The sequence below is a fragment of the Zalophus californianus genome, chromosome 17 (assembly GCF_009762305.2).
Source record: "Zalophus californianus isolate mZalCal1 chromosome 17, mZalCal1.pri.v2, whole genome shotgun sequence".
NCBI classification, from domain to species: domain Eukaryota; kingdom Metazoa; phylum Chordata; class Mammalia; order Carnivora; family Otariidae; genus Zalophus; species Zalophus californianus.
This window is the reverse complement of record NC_045611.1, coordinates 45,035,288-45,057,489: the sequence shown is the minus strand read 5'-3', so window position 1 is coordinate 45,057,489 and position 22,202 is coordinate 45,035,288. Positions and strand designations below refer to the sequence as shown.

General features: G+C 39.0%; 1 protein-coding gene across 1 annotated transcript in view; it reads right to left on the bottom strand.

The window, feature by feature from the left end:
* The window catches only part of LOC113935567 (zinc finger protein 420), a 98,379-nt gene that overhangs the window by 64,595 nt on the left and 11,582 nt on the right, over positions 1 to 22,202 (bottom strand). Inside the window, exons 3-5 of the mRNA XM_035725285.1 lie at positions 19,449 to 19,516; positions 17,782 to 17,908; positions 17,176 to 17,274 (exon numbers count right to left, since the gene is read on the bottom strand). Of these exons, the coding sequence (XP_035581178.1) occupies positions 17,176 to 17,274; positions 17,782 to 17,908; positions 19,449 to 19,457 (235 nt within the window). The 5' untranslated portion in view covers positions 19,458 to 19,516. The remainder of the gene's footprint in view (positions 1 to 17,175; positions 17,275 to 17,781; positions 17,909 to 19,448; positions 19,517 to 22,202) is intronic.

The following is a 22,202-nucleotide window of genomic DNA, read 5'->3' as shown; positions in this document are numbered from 1 at the left end:
TTCTCCCCTCTGCTGTTCTCTCTCCCAAATAAATAAATCTTAAAAAAATACATTGTTAATTGTGAGAAAATGTGGACAAAAGTATGTATAGTTATGCCTTTTATCTTAGGAAGGAGAGGTGGAAGAGGAAGTATGCATGTATAACATACATTTGTTTTTATTTTTTTAAAAGCGGGGATGGATTGTAGGGTGGGGAAGGAACAGGTAGAGGGGCAGGGACAGAAGTCAGACTTCTTTCAATACAACTTGTTTTGTAAATTTGACTTTGGGGGTATATAAATATTTTCTGTAATTATAAAACAAATTATAACAAGCACAGCTTAAAAGTGGAAGATACTGAATTAAAAAAAAAACAGTATTTACAATTATTGGAATAACCACACAAGGAAACTATTTCAAATAACTCAAACATAGTAATTTGACTGTGAAATACATCCTACAAGGGAGGAAAAAAAGAATTGCCAAAATAATTGTCGCAAACTGTTTTGAGTAATCATACTGTTGGTAGTAATGTTGATCTTATTTTAGAGATTTGTTTGTATAATGTAGAATAAAATAAGCAAATATGATAGGGCGCCTGGGTGGCTCAGTTGGTTAGGCGACTGCCTTCGGCTCAGGTCATGATCCTGGAGTCCTGGGATCGAGTCCTGCATCGGGCTCTCTGCTCGGCAGGGAGTCTGCTTCTCCCTCTGACCCTCTTCTCTCTCATGCTATCTCTCATTCTCTCTCTCTCAAATAAATAAATAAAATCTTTTAAAAAAAAAGTAAATATGATATTCCAATCCTATCATTTTTAGTGTTCATGATAACCAGGACTCTTGGCATGGGAGAAAATGGACACAGAGATAAGATCTTTAAAAGGGTTAAATAAAAAGCTTACAATTAGCTGACCATATAGTTGTGGGCCCATTTCTGGGTTCTCTATTCTGTTCCACTGATCTATGTGTCTGTTTTTGTGTCAGTACCATATGTCTAGATGACTAAAGCTTTGTAATATAGCTTGAAATCCAGAATTGTGATGCCTCCAGTTTTTTTCTTTTTCAGAATTGCTTTGGCACAGCAAAGGAAACAATCAACAAAACTATAAGGCAGCCTATGGAATGGGAGAAGATATTTGCAAATGACATATCTGATAAAGGGTTAGTATATAAAATCTATAAAGCACTTATCAAACTCAACCAAAAAACAAATAATCCAGTTAACAAATGGGCAGAAGATATGAATGGACACTTTTCCAAAGAAGACATCCAGATGCCTAACAGAAACATGAAAAGATACTTAACATCATTCATCATCAGGGAAACACAAATCAAAACACAATGAAATACCACCTCACACCTTTCAGAATGGCTAAAATTAACAACACAAGAAGCAATAGGTATTGGTGAGTATGCGGAGAAAGGGCAACCCTTTTGCACTGTTGTGGGAATGCAAACTGGTGCAACCACTCTGGAGAACAGTTTGGAGATTCCTCAAAAAGTTAAAAATAGAACTACCCTATGATTCAGCAATTGCATTCATTACTAGGTATTTACCCAAAGGATACAAAAATACAGATTTGAAGGGGTACATGCTCTCCAACGCCTGGGTGGCTCAGTTGGTTGGGCGACTGCCTTTGGCTTGGGTCATGGTCCTGGAGTCCCGGGATCGAGTCCCGCATCGGGCTCCCTGCTCAGCGGGGAGTCTGCTTCTCCCTCTGACCCTCTTCCCTCTTGTGCTCTCTATCTCTCATTCCCTCTCTCAAATAAATAAAATCTTAAAAAAAAAATTATCAATAGTAACCAAACTATGGAGAGAACCCAAACGTCCATCAACTGCTGAATGGATAAAGAAGATGTGCACAATTATATATATAATTATATATACATGTATTTATATATATAAAAATCCCCTGTACTCTACCTAGCCCTTCCTCCTCCCTCCCCAAATCCAGGCAACTACTGATTGTTACTAACTCCACTATTTGCCTTTTCCAGAATGTGATATAGTTGGAATCATAAAGTGTGTAAATTCTTCAAACTGGCTCCTTTCACTTAACAAGATGCTAAGCATTTAAGGCTCCTTCATGTCTTTTCATGACTCAATAGCTAATTTATTTTTCACTGCTGAATAATAGTCCTTTTTTGTATGGATGAACCACATTATGTTTATCCATTCACCTACTGAAGGACATCTTGGTTGCTTTCAAGTTTTGGAAAACTTTTATAAACACTTATGTGCAGGTTTTTGTAAAACAAAAGTTTTCAATTTATCTGGGTAAATATCTAGGAGCACAATTACCGGATCATACAGTAGGACTATGTTTAGTTTTAAGAAAGTGCCAAACTGTCTTCCAAAGTGGCTGTACATGGGGCGCCTGGGTGGCTCTGTCAGTTAAGTGTCTGACTCTTGATTTCAGCTCAGGTCATGATCTCAGGGTCATGACATCGAGCACCACATTGGGCTTGACACTCATCGTGGAGTCTGCTTCGGATTGTCTTCCTCTGCCCCTCTCCCCCCTCCCCTGCTCATACTCTCTCTAAAACAAAACAAAACATACAAACACACAAAACAAACTGGCTGTACCATTTTGCATTCCCGCCAACAGTGAAAGTGAGTTCCTGTTACCCCACATTATAGACAACATTTGGAGCTCTCAGTGTTTTGGATTTTAGTCATTCTAAGAAATGTATAGTTATGTCTCATGGTTGTTTAAATTTTTAATACCCTAATGACATATGACACTGAGCAACTTTTCATATACTTATTTACCATGAGTTTATCTTCTCTAGTGAGGCATCTGTTCAGATCTCTTGGCCACATTTAAATTGGGTTGTTTTGTTATTGTTGAGTTTTAAGAATTCTTTGTATATTTTATACATAAGTTCTTTACCAGATATTTGTTTTACAAAGATTTTTCTCCCAGTTCATGGCTTGTCTTTTCATTCTCATAACTGTCTTTCGCACAGCAGCAGTTTTTAATTTTAATGAAAAACAATTTTTAACTTTTTTTGTTCATTATTATATTTTTGGTGTTTAAATAAAAACTCATTCTGAGCCCAAAATCACCTAAATTTTTCCCTCCATTATCGTCTAGAAGTTTGTATGTTTATATTTCTGTCTTTCATAAAATTTTCAGCTATTGTTTCTTCAAATATTGTCTCTTTTTCTCTCCTTTCTGGGACTCCCACAATGCATGTTTGGCTGCTTCATGGTGTCCCACAGGTCCCTTCACCTCTGTTCATTTTCCTTCAACCTTTTTTCTTTCTAATCCTCAGACTGAATAATTTCTGTTGTCCTATCTTCAAGTTTGCTGATTCTTTCTGCCTGCTCAAACCTGTCTTTGAATCTCTCTAGTGAACTTTCCATCTGGGTTTTTGTACTTTTTAACTCCAGAATTTCTTTTTGGCACTTCTTAGAGGTTTTCTATTTCTTTATTGATGTTTCCATTCTGTTCATATATAGTTTTAGCAACTTTCTCCACATCTTCCTTCAGTTGTCTATAAGACAGTTGTTTAAACCTCTGTGTCTAGTATATATGTCATCAGGTCTTTTTCGGGAACAGTTTCTGTTGGTTTATTTTCCTTTGAATGGGCCATATTTTCCTTGTTTCTTTGTACACCTTATGATTTTTTCCTAGAACACTGGACATTTTATATAATTCTAATAATAATGTGGTAACTCTAGAAATCAGATTCTCTCCCTTCCCCAGGGTTTGCTAATTTTTGTTACTGTTTTTGTTGTTTTGATCGTTATAGGCTTCTGTGCTGAGGACCACCCTCAGGTATAAACTTAAGGTCTTCTCAGGTCTTTTCTGAGCCTTTCTCTGGGTACCATGGTCCCTTTCTAACTTTCCCATATATGCAGTTGTTTTTGAAAGTCCTCGTCTTTAATATCTGGCTCCCAAGTGGGAAAGAGAAAAATGAACACAGTGAATAAAGGGGTGCCAGCCCATTAAATCCCCTGGAAGTCACTTCAGCAAGAGGGGGAGGGACTTGCAGCAATTGGGGAGGTGCAACAATGGCCACTTCTCCTTTGTCTACAACTCTGTGATCAGGACATTATTAGGAAACATGAGAAAACTCAGTATTGTAAACATGTCAATTTTCTCCCAAAATAATCTCTAGATTTAATGTAATCTTAATCAAAATCCCAACACATTTGGGGGGAGAGGGCTGTCAAGCTAATTAGAAAGACATGAGACCATGAAGAGTCATGACATTCTTGAAGAAAAGATGAAAATATTTTCCCCATTAGGTAGCAAGATGCATTAAAAGCAAGTATAATTAAAATAATGTGGTATTGTCACAGGCTTAAATATAAAGTCCAAAAATATGCCCACATAAAAAGAAAATTATATTTATAATTATGTTTATATTATATATTTTTACATATATATTATGTATATTTTATTATATTATTTATGTTATATTTATATAATTATAAAAGCAGCACTTTAGTGGGGAGAAAATAAACTTTACAATTAATCTTGCCAAGACAACTACAAAAAACCAGACCTCTATTTGACAGACCATGAGAGAAATCAACTATAGGTAGGATAAAAATCTCAATGTGGAAGGCAACACTAAAAAGCTATTTAAAAATACTTATACAGGGGCGCCTGGGTGGCTCAGTTGTTAAGCATCTGCCTTCGGCTCAGGTCATGATCCCAGGATCCTGGGATCGAGCCCCGGGGAGCCTGCTTCTCCCTCTCCCACTCCCCCTGCTTGTGTTCCCTCTCTCACTGTGTCTCTCTCTGTCAAATAAATAAAAATCTTAAAAAAATAAAAAAATTTAAAAATTTTTAAAAATTTTTTAAAAATTAAAATACGTACATAGAAGAATATATTCATGAATGAAAGTAGGTACAGAAGGACATTTTATTTTTTGAGAGAGAGAGGGCTAGCGGGTTGGGGGGAAGAGAGAGAATCTTAAGTAGGCTCCATGCTCAGCATGGAGCTCAGAGCAGCGCTCCATCTCATGACCCCGAAATCGTGACCAGAGCTGAAATCAAGAATCAGTTGCTCAATCAACTGAGCCACCCAGGTGCTACCTGAAGGATATTTTGTAATAGCTCACAAAAAATATCCATCATAAAGGAAAAAATTAATAATTCTACTACTTTAAAATTAGGAACTTTTATCCATCAAAAGATTCTAGAAAAAGAGTGAAAAGCCAAGCCACACAGCAAAAGATATCTGAAACACAAATATAGTAACTACAATATATTTTTAAAAAACCGATCTAATCAGTAAGAGAAAAATTAACAAGTCAATAGAAAAATAAGCCAAAGACATGAACAGGAATCTACAAAAGAAAAGTTCTAAACAGCCAATAAATATATATTAAAAAAAAAAATCCCAAACTCATTAGTAATCAAGGAGATGGAAATAAAATTCCAATGACAGATACAAACCCACGAGATTCGCAAAACTTTTAAAATCTGCACTCAAGGATGTGGTGCAAACAAATTCTCATATACTATTGATAGGGGTGTACATGGGTACAACTACTTTGGAACACAGCTTGACATTATCTAGTAAAATCAAGGATACACATATCTTCTGACCTGGCACTTTTATTCTTAGATAGATATCCCACAGAACCTCATGCTCAGGTATAGGAGTAAACATGTCAAGTGACATTTATCGCATCATTATTTTTAACAGCCAAATTAGAAATGACCCAAATTTTAACCAAGAATATACTGAAAGTTAATAACCAAGAGTTAATTTTGGTATATTCAAACAATGGAATTCTTGCAAAAATGAATGAACTAGAGCTACCAATATGGACGACTCTCACAACTGTAATAATGAATGAAACGAGCATGACACAAAAAAATACATACAATATGATGTCACTCACCTAAATTCTAAAATGGGCAAAATTAAACAATATTTTCTGAAATGTATACATAGGTCATAAGATATATTCATCGGGTGTTTCTGGAGTCCTGTCAAATGTTCTGTTTCTTGTCATGGGTGGTTATTCATCAAACTATACATATGTTTAATGCACTTTCCTGTAAATTTCACTATAAATTTTTAAAAATCATGTGGCTGATTTTCTAAATGTTAGCAATACTCCCTAAATGAAAATTCTGTAAATAATTAGGATTCCCCTAATGCTCCCTGTAAGGACCCAGAGCAAATTTGGAACCTGATGTTTGTATTCTTCTCCTTTCAACTGAAGAAGTTTAAGTTGGCCCAGTGTGGTAGAACAAGAAGTGAAGAAGAGATGGCAATCCATATAAAAAATTAGACTAAGAGATACCAAAATTATTAAATGAGTCTGGCATCAATTAGAGATCAAAGGGATTATTCTATGTCTAAAGCATTAAATATGTTAATCTAATTTTTAAATTAAGTAATTTCTTGGGCATGCCTTAAAATTATCCTGCAAAGAAGAGAAAAGTTACCCAGCAATGGCTATACCTGTAGCTGAAAGAGGCAAGGGAGAATGGGAGGTGAGGAAGTATAGATAAGTCACGGCTATCAAGGAGAGCAGAGTAACAGAATGGAAAATGTAACATCAAGAACAATTTTTTTTTCATATGGAAGACATTACACTATGTGGTTGAGGAGGTAGTACAAGAATAAGTTAGTTGAAAAGTTAAAAAGTAGCTGTCAGGGCACCTGGATGTCTCAGTTGGTTGGGAGTCCAATACTTGGTATTGGCTCAGGTCATGATCTGGTGGTGGCGGGATCGAGCCCAGCCCCATTTGGGCTCCAGACTCAGGAGGGAGTCTGCTTGAGATTCTCCCTCTCCCTCTGCTCCTCTCCCTGCTCGCATGCTCTCTCTCTAAAATAAATAAATAACCCATTAGAAAAAAAGTAGCTGTCAAAGAGAGTGAATGTTTGAAACAGATTTTGGGCTGGTTAATTACAAGGTTTATGTATCACCTAGGGGAGTGAATAAATGAAGTAATTTGGAGGAGAAAGATCATTTGAAATGAGGTTAAGGAATTGAGAATTAAGATGTATTATTTCTTTTAAGATTTTATTTATTTGTCAGAGAGTGAGCGAGAGTGCACACATAAGAGGGGGGAGTGGCAGGCAGAGCAGGCAGAGGGAGAAGCAGGCTCCCCATTGAGCAAGGAGCCCAATGCAGGACTCAATCCCAGGATCCTGGGATCATGACCTGAGCTGAAGGCAGACACTTAACCAACTGAGCCACCCAGGCGTTCCAAGATATATTATTGTAAGGATGCAGAAGTCACCAACAATGGTAACAGGTGTAGTGGAGAAGAGAAAGTCAGTGGGCCAAGAGTTCTGATCTTCAGTCTATTCAAGGAGAGGAAATTGGTAAATGATATGACAAGAGCACATAGTGGGCGGTTCAGTCTCTGAAGTGCTTTAAAGGAGCTGGGGACTTTGGTAATGGGAAATAATGGACTGTGGGATAAGACAAAGCAAAAACCATTATCAAGTACTCTAAGAAAAATTTGTATATTCATGGCACAGCTAAAGTGTTCACTTAAAGCCAAAAGGTGAAAGGAGTAGTCAGAGAGTCTAAAGAGAATATTTGAAACTTAAAAAGTTTCAAACAGTATGATGGAAGAGATTTGGGTGTTAAGAAAGAGTGGGGAATTAAGTCTGACTGGAAATATATGGTGAAAGAGTTCAGCTGCTGATTGGTGCCCTGGAAAGCTTGGACTTCCGGACCTGAGTGAGGTAACTGAAGGTGTAAGACAAACAGGAATTGGTCCTAAAAAACCTCTTAGGGGAATTTGGGTAATTTTGTTAATGGGAATTGGTCTCTAAGAAAACAGTAAGAAAAATACTGCCATGCTAGAACAGGAAGTGATCTTGTTTCCCTTAAATTCTGCTGGAGGCCTGTCAGGGGCTGGTCTTACCAAGAGCACACAAGATTTTGAAGGCTCACTTAAATCAGAGGCACACTGAGCTCTGCAGATCTCCTTTACAGATGTGTTGCAGCCAAAAAGTGTGACGGTCTTACTATTATAAAATTGTAGCTTGGAAATGACTGTAAGAAAACCTAAAAGATCATTACTGAGAATTTGATCAGGAAAGAATTCTCAGGATATAATGATATATAGGCTGAGACCTAAAGAAGCACAGCAGTTAGTGAGGTGAGTAGGGCATTCCGGGCAGAGTGAGTGACATAAGGGGGTGGAGCACAGGTACTAGATATGCAGGTACTAGATGTATCTGAGATAATGAATGAAGGCTCCTGTGGCTGGAGTCCAATGAGAAAGGGGAGAGGTATCTAAGGTAGGGTTATAAAAACCTTCAGAAGCCAGGTTAGGTAAGGCTTTCTAGTTTTGATTTTATCATTGTGTGATCTGATTTATATTTTTTAAAAATATTACTCTGGCTACTGTGTCAAAACCAGTTAGAAGGGTACTGCAGTAGCCCAGATCAGAGGGAGTATAGGCTTAAAGGGTTGCTAGTGGATATGAAAGCACACAGAATCAAGAGATATTTCGTTAGAAGTCATTAGGAAAAACTTGATTGTATGGTAGTCACAGCATAGAGTGGCCCCTAAAATGTTTGCTAGCTTTCTGACTAGAGCTATTCACAAGGGTCTAGTTTGAAATCTGTCTACACTTCAAAATGCAGCACTATAGTTATCCCATTTGTACTAATTTTTCTTCCATAAAATTTCTCTTATTGAGAACTTAGAATAATGTAATTGCATTCAATATTCCAAACCTTCTCAACCATCTTATCAGTTAGGTGTTCTTTTCCTTTTAAACTATGAGGAAATGGGACAAGGGAGTCAAGCCTGGTAAAGTAATTTGCTTGAGACAAAAGCTGCCACTAAAACTCTGGTCTAAGTGATTCCAGTTCTTCCAATCATGCCCTATACTGTAATACTATATGACCTCCCATTTCCCTCTCTTCCCTTCTATCTGAACCAATGCACAGCTTTCTTTTCCCTCATTACCAAATCCAGTGATCAATTCTCAGTCCTCAAATTACTCACGTTCCCTGATAAGAAAGAAGCCTGCCCCCCCTTTTTTTTGAGATTTTTTTTTTTTTTATGTTATGTTAGTCACCATACGTCATCAGACGCTGCCCTTCTTAAATATTTTTCCACTTGGCTTCTGAGATACAACCATTTTCTTTATTTTCCTATTAGCTCACTAGCTATTCCTTCTCAGTCTCCTTTGCTGGAACTTCCCCTTCTTTCTAACTAAAATACAGACTGCAGTAGGGTCCTTCTCTTTTTAAACTATTACATAACTTCATAAATTATTTCTTCTAAGTCTAAGGTTTTAAATTCTACTTACATGTATATTATTTCTTTCCAGGTTCTTTCTTGATTTCTTCCTAGTTCTAATAGATAATCCTCAAGTATCATGAACAAAACAGAATTCGTGAACACCTGTCTTTCCCAACTAAGAAAAAGATGTCCAATTGCTCAGGCATAAATCTAGTAAGTTATCCTGGATTTCTCTTTCATCACACACCACTTCCCACTAATCAGCAAGAGGCACCACCTTTAAAATCTGATCAGAATCTGACCCCTTCATGTCACCTTCACTTACTCCTGCCCTCATCTAAGACACCATAATTTCTAGTCTGGACTAAAAAATCGCTTTCCAACTGGTCTTTCTGTTTCACTCTTGCTCCCATTTTATTTTCTATACAGTATCCATAGTCGTCCTTGAAAATACCAAGTTTAGGGGGGCGGAGCAAGATGGCAGAGGAGTAGGAGATCTAGATTTCGTCTGGTCTCAGGAATTCAGCTGAATAGGGATCAAACCATTCTAAACACCTACGGACTCAAGAGGAGATCGAAGAGGAGAGTAGCAACAACTATCTGAACAGAGAAGCGACCACTTACTGGAAGGTAGGACGTGCGGAGAAGTGAATCCGAGGCGATATTCGGGAGGATAGACGGCGGGGGAGGGGGCCTCCGTCGGCCGCTTCTGGCAAGTGATAGAGCCGCAGAGCACAAAATCGGAACTGTTCGAAGTCGGCTCCGCTGAGGGACGTCGCTGCAGTGGTTAAGCAGGGGGTGGAATCCTCCCGGGACAGTGTGGTCTCAGGACCCTCGGGGTCACAGAAAGACCGGGGGTGCCTGAGTGCACCAGGGCTCCCAGGTATCGGAGCGGGGAAGCCGGCTGCAGAGACGGAGCCGAGGCGCGGGCTCTCAGCTCGGGGTTGCCATAAACTGTGATCCGCGGCCCAGTCGGGCCACTGCCCCTGCAGCAGGGACCCAATAGGTGGCAGATCCGGGGAGACTCCCCTTCCTTCCCGGGGAGGAACGGCGCGGGAACGCACCGCAGGGATCTGCTGGGTTTGGAGACTCCACACAGGGTCGGGCGCCAGAGATACAAACGCTTGGTCACAGGCCGGGTGAGCACGGAGAGCGGCCGGAGACCAGGGACAAGGGAGTGACTGCTTTCCTCTGTGGGCGCACTGAGGAGCGGGGCCCCGAGTTCTAAGCTCCTCCGGGTGGAGATTGGGAGGCCACCATTTTTGCCCTGGTCCTCCAAGGCTGTACGGAGAGCTTGCAGGGAACAAAAGCTCCTGAGATCAAACCCGAGCAGCTTGCTTGGCCCGGACAGACAAGGGCGGGGCAATTCAGCCTCCGGCAAAGACATTTGGAAACCACAGCAACAGACCCCTCCCCCCAGAAGATCAGCACGAACAGCCAGCAAGCCAAGACCAAGTTTACCGATCAAGGAGAACGGGAGAACTCCAGGGCTAGGGGAATACTGCACATAGAATTCATGGCTTTTTTTTTACCACGATTCATTAGTTCATCAAAGTTAATTTTTGTTAACTGTTGTTTTTTTTTCTTTTTCCCTTTTTCAACCAACATCTTATCAATCTCTTTTTAAAAAAAAAATTTTTTTTATTTTTCATTTTTAGAGTCATATTTTATCCCTTCATAGTAGTTACCCTTATTTTTGGCATATATATATAAGTTGTTCTCTCTTTAAAATTTTGAGATACAGTTTCTTCTAACAGATAAAAATATACCCTAAATCACTAGTGTATGGTTCTGTTCTAGTCTCCTGCCTGATCACATTCTCTCCCATTTTTTTTTAAATCTTCTTTCTTTTTTCAAACAACTTCTTCTCTTATCAAATCCTTTTATAAAATCTTTTATAATTTTCATCTTTACAGTCATCTTCTATCCCTTCATTGTATCAACCCTTATTTTGTACATATATGTCTTCCTTCCTTTAAAATTTTAGGAGGCACTTTTTTCTAACAGACCAAAATACGCCCAAAATCTAGTGTGTGGCACTAATCTATGCACTAGCCTGATCATATTTGATCACATTCTGCTTTTTTTGTATTGTTCTGTTTTTCTTTTTATCTTTTTTTTTTTCTCTTTCTTTTTTCTTTCTTTCCCTTTCTTTCCCCCTGGTTTCAGGTCTTTTCTGATTTGTATACAGTATATTTGCTGGGGACGTTGTAAACCTGTTAGCATTTTGTTCTCTCATTCATCTATTCTCCTCTGGACAAAATACAAGACGAAAAAAATCACCTCAGCAAAAAAAACAAGAGGTAGTACCGTCAGCCAGGGACCTACTCAATATGGACATTAGTACGATGTCGGACCTAGAGTTCAGAATCATGACTTTAAAGATACTAGCTGGGCTTGAAAAAAGCGTGGAAGTTATTAGAGAAACCCTTTCTGGAGAAATAAAAGAACTAAAATCTAACCAAGTCGAAATCAAAAAGGCTATTGATGAGGTGCAATCAAAAATGGGGGCACTAACTGCTAGGATAAATGAGGCAGAAGAGAGAATCAGTGATATAGAAGACCAAATGATGGAAAGTAAAGAGGCTGAGAAAAAGAGGGAGAAACAACTACAGGATCACGAGGGCAGAATTCGAGAGATAAGTGATACGATAAGACGAAACAACATTAGAATAATTGGGATCCCAGAAGAAGAAAGAGAGAGAGGGGCAGAAGGTATATTGGAGCAAATAATAGCAGAGAACTTCCCTAATGTGAGGAAGGAAACAGGCATCAAAATCCAGGAGGCACAGAGAACCCCTCTCAAAATCAATAAAAATAGGTCAACACCCCGACATCTAATAGTAAAACTTACGAGTCTCAGAGACAAAGAGAAAATCCTGAAAGCAGCTCGGGAGAAGAGAAGAGATATGTAACCTAAAATGGTAAAAATATTAGATTGGCAACAGACCTATCCACAGAGACCTGGCAGGCCAGAAAGGACTGGCAAGATATCTTCAGAGCACTAAACGAGAAAAATATGCAGCCAAGAATACTATATCCAGCTAGGCTGTCATTGAAAATAGAAGGAGAGATAAAAAGCTTCCAGAACAAACAAAAACTAAAGGAATTTGCAAACACGAAACCAGCCCTCCAAGAAATATTGAAAGGGGTCCTCTAAGCAAAGAGAGAGCCTAAAAGCAGCAAAGATCAGAAAGGAACACAGACAACATACAGTAACAGTCACCTTACAGGCAATATAATGGCACTAAGTTCATACCTTTCAATAGTTACCCTGAATGTAAATGGGCTCAATGCCCCAATCAAAAGACACAGGCTATCAGATTGGATTAAAAAACAAGACCCATCCATATGCTGTCTGCAAGAGACTCATTTTAGACCCAAAGACACCCCCAGATTGAAAGTGAGGGGGTGGAAAACCATTTACCATGCTAATGGACACCAAAAGAAAGCTGGGGTGGCAATCCTTATATCAGACAAACTAGATTTTAAAACAAAGACTGTAATAAGAGATGAGGAAGGACACTATATCCTACTTAAAGGGTCTATCCAACAAGAAGATCTAACAATTGTAAATATCTATGCCCCAAACATGGGAGCAGCCAATTATATAAGGCAATTAATAACAAAAGCAAAGAAACACATTGACAACAATACAATAATAGTGGGGGACTTTAACACCCCCCTGACTGAAATGGACAGATCCTCTAAGCAAAAGATCAACAAGGAAATAAAGACTTTAAATGACACACTGGACCAAATGGACTTCACAGACATATTCAGAACATTCCATCCCAAAGCAACGGAATACACATTCTTCTCGAGTGCCCATGGAACATTCTCCAGAACTGATCACATCCTAGGTCACAAATCAGGTCTCAACCGGTACCAAAAGATTGGGATCATTCCCTGCATATTTTCAGAGCACAATGCTTTGAAACTAGAACTCAATCAGAAGAGGAAAGTCGGAAAGAACTCAAATACATGGAGGCTAAAGAGCATCCTACTAAAGAATGAATGGGTCAACCAGGAAATTAAAGAAGAATTAAAAAAATTCATGGAAACCAATGAAAATGAAAACACAACTGTCCAAAATCTTTGGGATACAGCAAAGGCAGTCCTGAGAGGAAAGTATATAGCAATACAAGCCTTTCTCAAGAAACAAGAGAGGTCTCAAATACACAACCTAACCCTACACCTAAAGGAGCTGGAGAAAGAACAGCAAATAAAGCCTAAACCCAGCAGGAGAAGAGAAATCATAAAGATCAGAGCAGAAATCAATGAACTAGAAACCAAAAGAACAGTAGAACAGATCAACGAAACTAGGAGCTGGTTCTTTGAAAGAATTAACAAGATTGATAAACTCCTGGCCAGACTGATCAAAAAGAAAGGAGAAATGACCCAAATCAACAAAATCATGAATGAAAGAGGAGAGATCACAACCAACACCAAAGAAATACAAACAATTATAAGAACATATTATGAGCAACTCTATGCCAGCAAACTAGATAACCTGGAAGAAATGGGTGCATTCCTAGAGATGGATCAACTACCAAAACTGAACCAGGAAGAAATAGAAAACCTGAACAGACCTATAACCACTAAGGAAATTGAAGCAGTCATCAAAAATCTCCCAAGAAACAAAAGCCCAGGGCCAGATGGCTTCCCAGGGGAATTCTATCAGACATTTAAAGAAGAATTAATACCTATTCTCCTGAAACTGTTCCAAAAAACAGAAATGGAAGGAAAACTTCCAAATTCATTTTATGAGGCCACCATTACCTTGATCCCAAAACCAGACAAAGATCCCATCAAAAAGGAGAATTACAGGCCAATATCCTTGATGAACATGGATGCAAAAATTCTCACCAAAATACTAGCCAATAGGATCCAACAGTACATTAAAAGGATTATTCACCACGACCAAGTGGGATTTATCCCTGGGCTGCAAGGCTGGTTCAACATCCTCAAATCAATCAACGTGATACAATACATTAACAAAAGAAAGAACAAGAATCATAGGATCCTCTCAATAGATGCAGAAAAAGCATTTGACAAAGTACAGCATCCTTTCTTGATCAAAACTCTTCAGAGTATAGGGATAGAGGGTACATACCTCAATATCATAAAAGCCATCTACGAAAAACCTACAGCGAATATCATTCTCAATGGGGAAAAGCTGAGAGCTTTTCCCCTAAGGTCAGGAACGCGGCAGGGATGTCCACTCTCACCACTGCTATTCAACATAGTATTAGAAGTCCTAGCCACAGCGATCAGACAACAAAAAGAAATCAAAGGCATCCAAATCGGCAAAGAGGAAGTCAAACTCTCACTCTTTGCAGATGATATGATACTTCATGTGGAAAACCCAAAAGACCACCCCAAAACTGCTAGAACTCATACAGGAATTCAATCAAGTGGCAGGCTATAAAATCAATGCACAGAAATCAGTGGCATTCCTATACACCAACAACAAGACAGAAGAGAGACAAATCAAGGAGTCGATCCCATTCACAATTGCACCCAAAACCATAAGATACCTAGGAATAAATTTAACCAAAGAGGCAAAGGATCTGTACTCAGAAAACTATAAAATACTCAGGAAAGAAATTGAAGAAGACACAAAGAAATGGAAAAACGTTCCATGCTCATGGACTGGGAGAACCAACATTGTGAAGATGTCAATGCTACCTAGAGCAATCTACACATTCAATGCAATCCCCATCAAAATACCATCCACCTTTTTCAAAGAAATGGAACAAATAATCCTAAAATTTGTATGGAACCAGAAGAGACCCCGAATAGCCAGGGGAATATTGAAAAAGAAAAGCAAAGCTGGCGGCATCACAATTCCGGACTTCCAGCTCTATTACAAAGCTGTCATCATCAAGACAGTATGGTACTGGCACAAAAACAGACACAGAGATCAATGGAACAGAATCGAGAGCCCAGAAATGGACCCTCAACTCTATGGTCAACTTATCTTTGACAAAGCAGGAAAGAATGTCCAGTGGAAAAAAGACAGTCTCTTCAACAAATGGTGTTGGGAAAATTGGACAGCCACATGCAGAAGAATGAAATTGGACCATTTCCTTACACCACACACAAAAATAGACTCCAAATGGTTGAAAGACCTAAACGTGAGACAGGAGTCCATCCGAATCCTAAAGGAGAACACAGGTAGCAACCTCTTCGACCTCAGCCGCAGCAACTTCTTCCTAGAAACATCACCAAAGACACGGGAAGCCAGGGCAAAAATGAACTATTGGGATTTCATCAAGATAAAAAGCTTTTGCACAGCAAAAGAAACAGTCCACAAAACCAAAAGACAACCGAGAGAATGGGAGAAAATATTTGCAAATGACCTATCAGATAAAGGGCTAGTATCCAAAATCTATAAAGAACTTATCAAACTCAACACCCAAAGAACAAATAATCCAATCAAGAAATGGGCAGAAGACATGAACAGACATTTTTCCAAAGAAGACATCCAAATGGCCAACAGGCACATGAAAAAGTGCTCAACATCGCTCTGCATCAGGGAAATCCAAATCAAAACCTCAATGAGATACCACCTCACACCCGTCAGATTGGCTAAAATTAACAAGTCAGGGAACAACAGATGTTGGCGGGGATGTGGAGAAAGGGGAACCCTCCTACACTGTTGGTGGCAATGCAAGCTGGTGCAACCCCTCTGGAAAACAGTATGGAGGTTCCTCAAACAGTTGAAATTAGAGCTACCATTCGATCCAGCAATTGCACTACTGGGTATTTACCCCAAAGATACAAATGTAGGGACCCGAAGGGGTACGTGCACCCCAATGTTTATAGCAGCAATGTCCACAAGAGCCGAACTGTGGAAAGAGCCAAGATGTCCATCGACAGATGAATGGATAAAGAAGATGTGGTATATATACACCATGGAATATTATGCAGCCATCAAAAGGAATGAGATCTTGCCATTTGCAACGACGTGGATGGAACTGGAGGGTGTTATGCTGAGTGAAATAAGTCAATCAGAGAAAGACATGTATCATATGACCTCACTGATATGAGGAATTCTTAATCTCAGGAACAAATTGAGGGTTGCTGGAGTGGTCGGGGCTGGGAGGGATGGGTTGGCTGGGTGATAGACATTGGGGAAAATATGTGCTATGGTGAGGGCTGTGAATTGTGTAAGACTGTTGAATCACAGATCTGTACTTCTGAAACAAATAACGCAACATATTTTAAGAAAACAGAAAAAGAAGAAGATAGCAGGAGAGGAAGAATGAAGGGGAGTAAGTCAGAGGGGGAGATGAACCAGGAGAGATGATGGACTCTGAAAAACAAACTGAGGTTTCTAGAGGGGAGGAGGTAGGGGGATGGGTTAGCCTGGTGATGGGTATTAAAGAGGGCACATTCTGCATGGAGCACTGGGTGTTATGAACAAACAATGAATCATGGAACACTACACCAAAACAAATTATGTAATATATGGTGATTAACATAACAATAAAAAAATTAAAAAAAAAAGAAAAAGAAAAAGGATAAACCCCCCCCAAAAAAAGAAAATACCAAGTTTAATCATGTCAGTCTCCTGCTTGATATCAGCCAATCATTATTGTAGTTTCAATGTAATCCCAATTCTTTGTCATGGCATACAGGTCCCTACGTGACCTAGCCCCACCTCCTCTCTGACCTCATTTTCAACTTTTATTCTCCCTAACTGGATGAAAAATATAGGTAAAATTGTTATCACTGGAGGAGGGCTATTCCATTTGAAAAGACAGGGGAATGTGAAAGAAAAGCAAGGAAGTGGTAATTGGGGTGAAGAAGGGGTTTCCTTTGGTAACTGATGCTAAAACCATTTTGCCTTCCAGTATTCAAGCTTCTACTCCACAGGCCTTGGTTTGATCTTTGAAGAGAACTTCTCAGCTAATATCTCAAAGTTGTAGCCAACAAATTAAGTGATTTGACTGTTCTCAACAATGGCCTCCCCTTGCTTGACCATCTCTGACTCACCTGAACTCTGACTTCTTGTCACATCCTGCACAACCTTCCAGGGCTCTTTCCCTTGCTTCAATAAGGAAAGCACATCTGCTCTAGAAATGGAAAATCCTGCTTAAAAGAATGGAAAAAGATATGATTATACTCTGCTTGCCCAGAATTAAAATTGAGTCCACCGTTCATCAAGTAAGAAGGTCAATCACAGAAAGACTGGGGGGGGGGCACCTGGGTGGCTCAAGGTTAAGCGTCAGCCTTGGGCTGCAGTCATGATCTCAGGGTCCTGGGATTGAGCCCTGCATTGGGCTCCTTAGTCAGTGGGGAGTCTGCTACTCCCTCTCCCTCTCCCTCTGCCCCTCCCCCACCTCGTGTACTCACGTGCTCTCTCTCTCTCTGTTACTCTCTCATTCTCAGATAAATAAATAATATTTTAAAAAAGATTTAGATGAAGGATATGTGAAGAACAGAGAAGATAAAGGTACTCAATGGAACTGTCCATTTTAAAGTCTATAAGCCACAAAGAACTTAGTTGGGACTAGGGTTCTGAAATTCAGCTAGGTACTTAAAATATTTCCCAAATTTCACAAAGACTATAGTCGAATTATTGGGACCAGACAAACTTACCCAGTGAGACCAGGTTGCTATAGTTTTCCAACATCACATCTCTGTACAAATCTTTCTGTTCCAAGTCCAGGCACTCCCACTCCTCCTGAGAGAAGTCTACGGCCACATCCTTGAACAACACCAACCTCTGAAATGACAAGCCCAAGTGTTAAAGTCAAAATAAAGGAATATTTTTCAGAAGTAATGAAAGGAGCGTGCGCACACACACACACACACACACACAGAGTAATAAGAGGAGGAGAAAAGTATTACATAAAGGGGCCAAAACAGTGAACAAATATGTTGAAGCTAACATGGGTAGGTAATGTGGGTAGGTAATAGAAGGGAAGTGAATGAGGAAATACAGAGCACCTAAACAATTCCTCAACATTCCTATTACTCTATCACATAGCCTCTTGGGAACAGCAATGGGAATGAACAAAAGCCAGGTAAGTGTACTTTTGTGATTAAATGAAATAATGTGTACTAGCATATAACACATGCAAATCCTCAAATAAATTGAAAGTTCCTTCTTCCCCTCTCCCTTTAAAGAACTGAAAAGAGAAAGAAAAGGAGGGAAGGAAAAAAAGGAGGTCTGGAAGGCGAAAGGGAAGAAGAGAAAAGAAAAAATAAACCTGATGGGCATATTCCAAAATGTCATTTAAAATGTTTTTAGAAAATTAAGATTTACACATGATTTCAGAAGTTCTTTCCAAGTTAAGTCTCAGAATAATTTAGTAATAATATTCTCTCTTCCTAGTCCTGGCAAATCCTTGTCACAGATATCATTTTTCGAAGCTACATAATATTCCATATTATGATTGTAATCATTTTATTTTGCAGTACTTTGCACTCCTCCTCTAACACCCTTCACAGCTCTGTTTCTAAAATCCTCAACCATTTAATCATCTGGCAGATCATATTACCACTTACCATTGCTCACTGTGCTTCTGCTTATTATGAGCAACAGAAAGCTAATGAAAGATGAGCTACCCTCACACAGATGTGGCCCTTGACCTATTCATCCTATTCAAATTCAAAATGGACCCTGTCTCTGTATTAATTCCTGACACAATTCTCTATCTCTCTGTTCTCAATCCTGCATTTGAGCACATTTCCAATCTTAAAAGCTTCATAGAGCAGATCTCACCACATTCTGAGACTAACACCAATTTCCATCTTAATCCATGAGAAAATCCAGGTTAATGAGAAAGGCCAAGTTTTTCACGTGTAATACCATCTCATCAAACCACATTCTGACAGGAGAGGTCACTCAAACACAATTCTTGATTTACAAATGGATCCCTAAAACATTGTTAGAGAAGGAGGGCAGTTGAGAAAGACCTGGGACTCATTCCCATCATTCACTAGAATGAGAGTGAGCAGGAGAGCAAACACTTGGTGAAGCAGAAAATCTAGAGATGAGAAAACTGAATATTCGTATCCTAGAAAACAATGACTGTGGGTGCCTGGGTGGCTCAGTTGGTTAAATGACTGCCTTCAGCTCAGGTCAGGATCCTGGAGTCCTGGGACTGAGTCCTGGAGGGAGTCTGCTTCTCCATCTGACCCTCTCCCCCTCATGCTCTCTCTGTCTCATTCTTTCTCTCTCAAATAAATAAACAAAATCTTAAAAAAAAAAGAAAACAATGACTGTTTGATATAAAGAGGAAGAAGAAACATGAACTCACACAAGGCATGGCTTAGAATTGCAACTTATGAGTCCTCCTCTGGCTTCTCCTCATGGAGAAGTGCAGTCCTGAGAAGACAGGGAAGAAAAAGGAAACCATGAAAAGAGGCCTACTTCTAAATGACTTAAGTATTTCCTCCCCTTTTCATGGTGCCTGGACCCTTCCACACCCAAAAATATATACTGAGATCTGCAGAAGCCTAAACAATCTCACCCCTTCCCCAATTCCAGAAAACAGAGATGTAGAAGAATTACTTTATGCTAAAGCAGTACCCAATCCCCATGATGTTGTTAGGGTTCCCTGACCTGGCCTTAGCAGTTCATCTTTTATAACCTAGGGGACCCTGATCCAGATTTATCCAAGTGGTTCCCACCTCAAGGACACTGATGGGGCCTTCAGGCTTTGAAATCATCTGTTATCTATGTAGGCCAATTCCTAGGAAAAACACTTTCCATGACTAAGATCTCAACACACTATTTACCTCAAGTGCTTCCCTGGTTCATTCTCACATTCCAGTGCAAGAAAGCATGCTGAATGCAAAGCACAGGCTTCATCTAGGCCACATAAAGTCTCACTACACTCACCCAGTAACCAAGGAACAAACCCAAACACTCTCTAACAGAAAACAACTGCCTATTGCATTGAATCATGGCCTTAGCTGAATTCAGGAACTCTGGAGGCAGTACCTCCCTATAATACTGCTTAACATCATTCTGTCTCTAAACGTCAGGCTAAAGATGGTTTAAGACAGTGGCTGTACAAGAAATAATTTCCACCGAGCACATACTATGTGCTCGATGCCTTATACACATTAACATTTAATTGATGAGCAAACAGGTCTGTGAATTTAACCACCACCACCATTTTCCACTCCATCAGCTCTAGCATCTTCCTTTTATTTCTTTTTCTAACAGCTTTGCTGATATATAATTCACATTTCATAAATTCATACTCGTTAAAATACAAGTGAATGGTTTTTAACAAATTCAGAGATGTGCAACCATCACCACTATCTAATTTTAGAATATTTTCATTATCCAAAAATAAAACCCATAGGCATTAGCAATTCCATTCTCATTTCCCCAGATCCTGGCAACCACTAATCTACTCTTTGTATCTATAGATCTACCTATTCTAGATAGACATTTTGTATAAATGAAACTACAATTTGTGTCTTTTGTGACTAGCTTCTTTCACATACTATAATGTTTCAAGGTTCATCTATGTTTCAGCATGGACCAGAACTTCATGCCTATATATTGCCAAATAACATTCTGATGTATGGATAGAGCATCTTTTTGCCCCATTCATTAGTTGATGGATATTTGCATTGTTTACATCTTTTGTTACTATAAATAACACTACTAAGAACATTTAGCTACATATTTTCGTGTGGACATATATTTCTTTTCTCTTAGATATACCTAGGAATGAATTTGTGGGGTGATATAGTAACTCTGTTTAACATTTTCAGGGACTGCCAAATTCTGTTCCAAAGCAGCTGCATCATCTTACAATTCCAGCAAAAATCTGTCAAAGTTCCAGTTATTCCACATCTTCACCACCTTTTGGGGTTATAGTCATTCTTGTGAATTTGAAGTGGTATGTCACTGTGATTTTGATTTACACGTCCCTGATGATACTGACCATTTCTATCCCTTCTTTGGAAAAATATGTTTTCAAATTATTTGCTCATTTTAAAAACCTGGTTGTCTTTTTATTGTTGCCTTGTAATAATTCCTCATATATTCTAAAATAGAATTCCTTTATTGAACATACAATTTGCACATTTTGGTCCCATTTTGTGGGCTATATTCTCCCTTATTTCATGGTGTCTTTTGAAGCTCAAAAGTTTTTAAATTTGCTAAAATCCTACTTATATAATTTTTGTTCCTTTGGTTGCTTGTGCTTTTGGTGTCATATAAAAGAAACCATTATCTAACCTAGGTAATGGAGATCTCCTTTGTTTCCTTCTAAGAGTTTTAAGGTTTTAGTTTTCTTCCTCAAGTTTTTATTTAAATTCCAGTTAGTTAACATACAGTGTAATATCAGTTTCAGGTATAGAATTTAGTAATTCATAACTTACATACAATACCCAGTGCTCATCACAAGTGCCCTCCTTAATACCCATCACCCATTTAACCCATCCCCCCACCTACCTTCCCTCCAGTAACCATCAGTTCGTTCTCTATAGCGAACAATGTTTTCTAGTTAGCCGCTCTTTTTCATTTTTTCCCCCATGTTCATCTGTTTTGTTTCTTAAATTCCACGTAAGAGTGAAATCATATGGTATTTGTCTTTCTCTGACTTATCTCAATTGGCCTAATACTATCTAGCTTCATCCTTGTTGTTGCAAATGGCAAGATTTCATTCATTTTCATGAATGAGAAATATCCCATTGGATATATAAACCACATCTTCTTTATCCATTCATCAATCAATGGACATTTGGGCTCTTTCCCTAATTTGGTTATTGTTGATAATGCTGTTATAAAGAGCGGGATGCATGCATCCCTTTCTTTGAATCAGTGTTTTTGTATCCTTTGGGTAAATACCTAATAATGCAATTGCTGGGTCATAGAGTAGCTCTATTTTTAACTTTTGAGGAATCTCCATATTCCAGAGTGGCTAAACCAGTTTGCATTCCCACCAACAATGTAAGAGGGTTCCCCTTTTTTCACATCCTTGCCCAACACCAATTGTTTCTTGTGTTGTTGATTTTAGACATTCCAACTGGTGTGAGGTGATATCTCA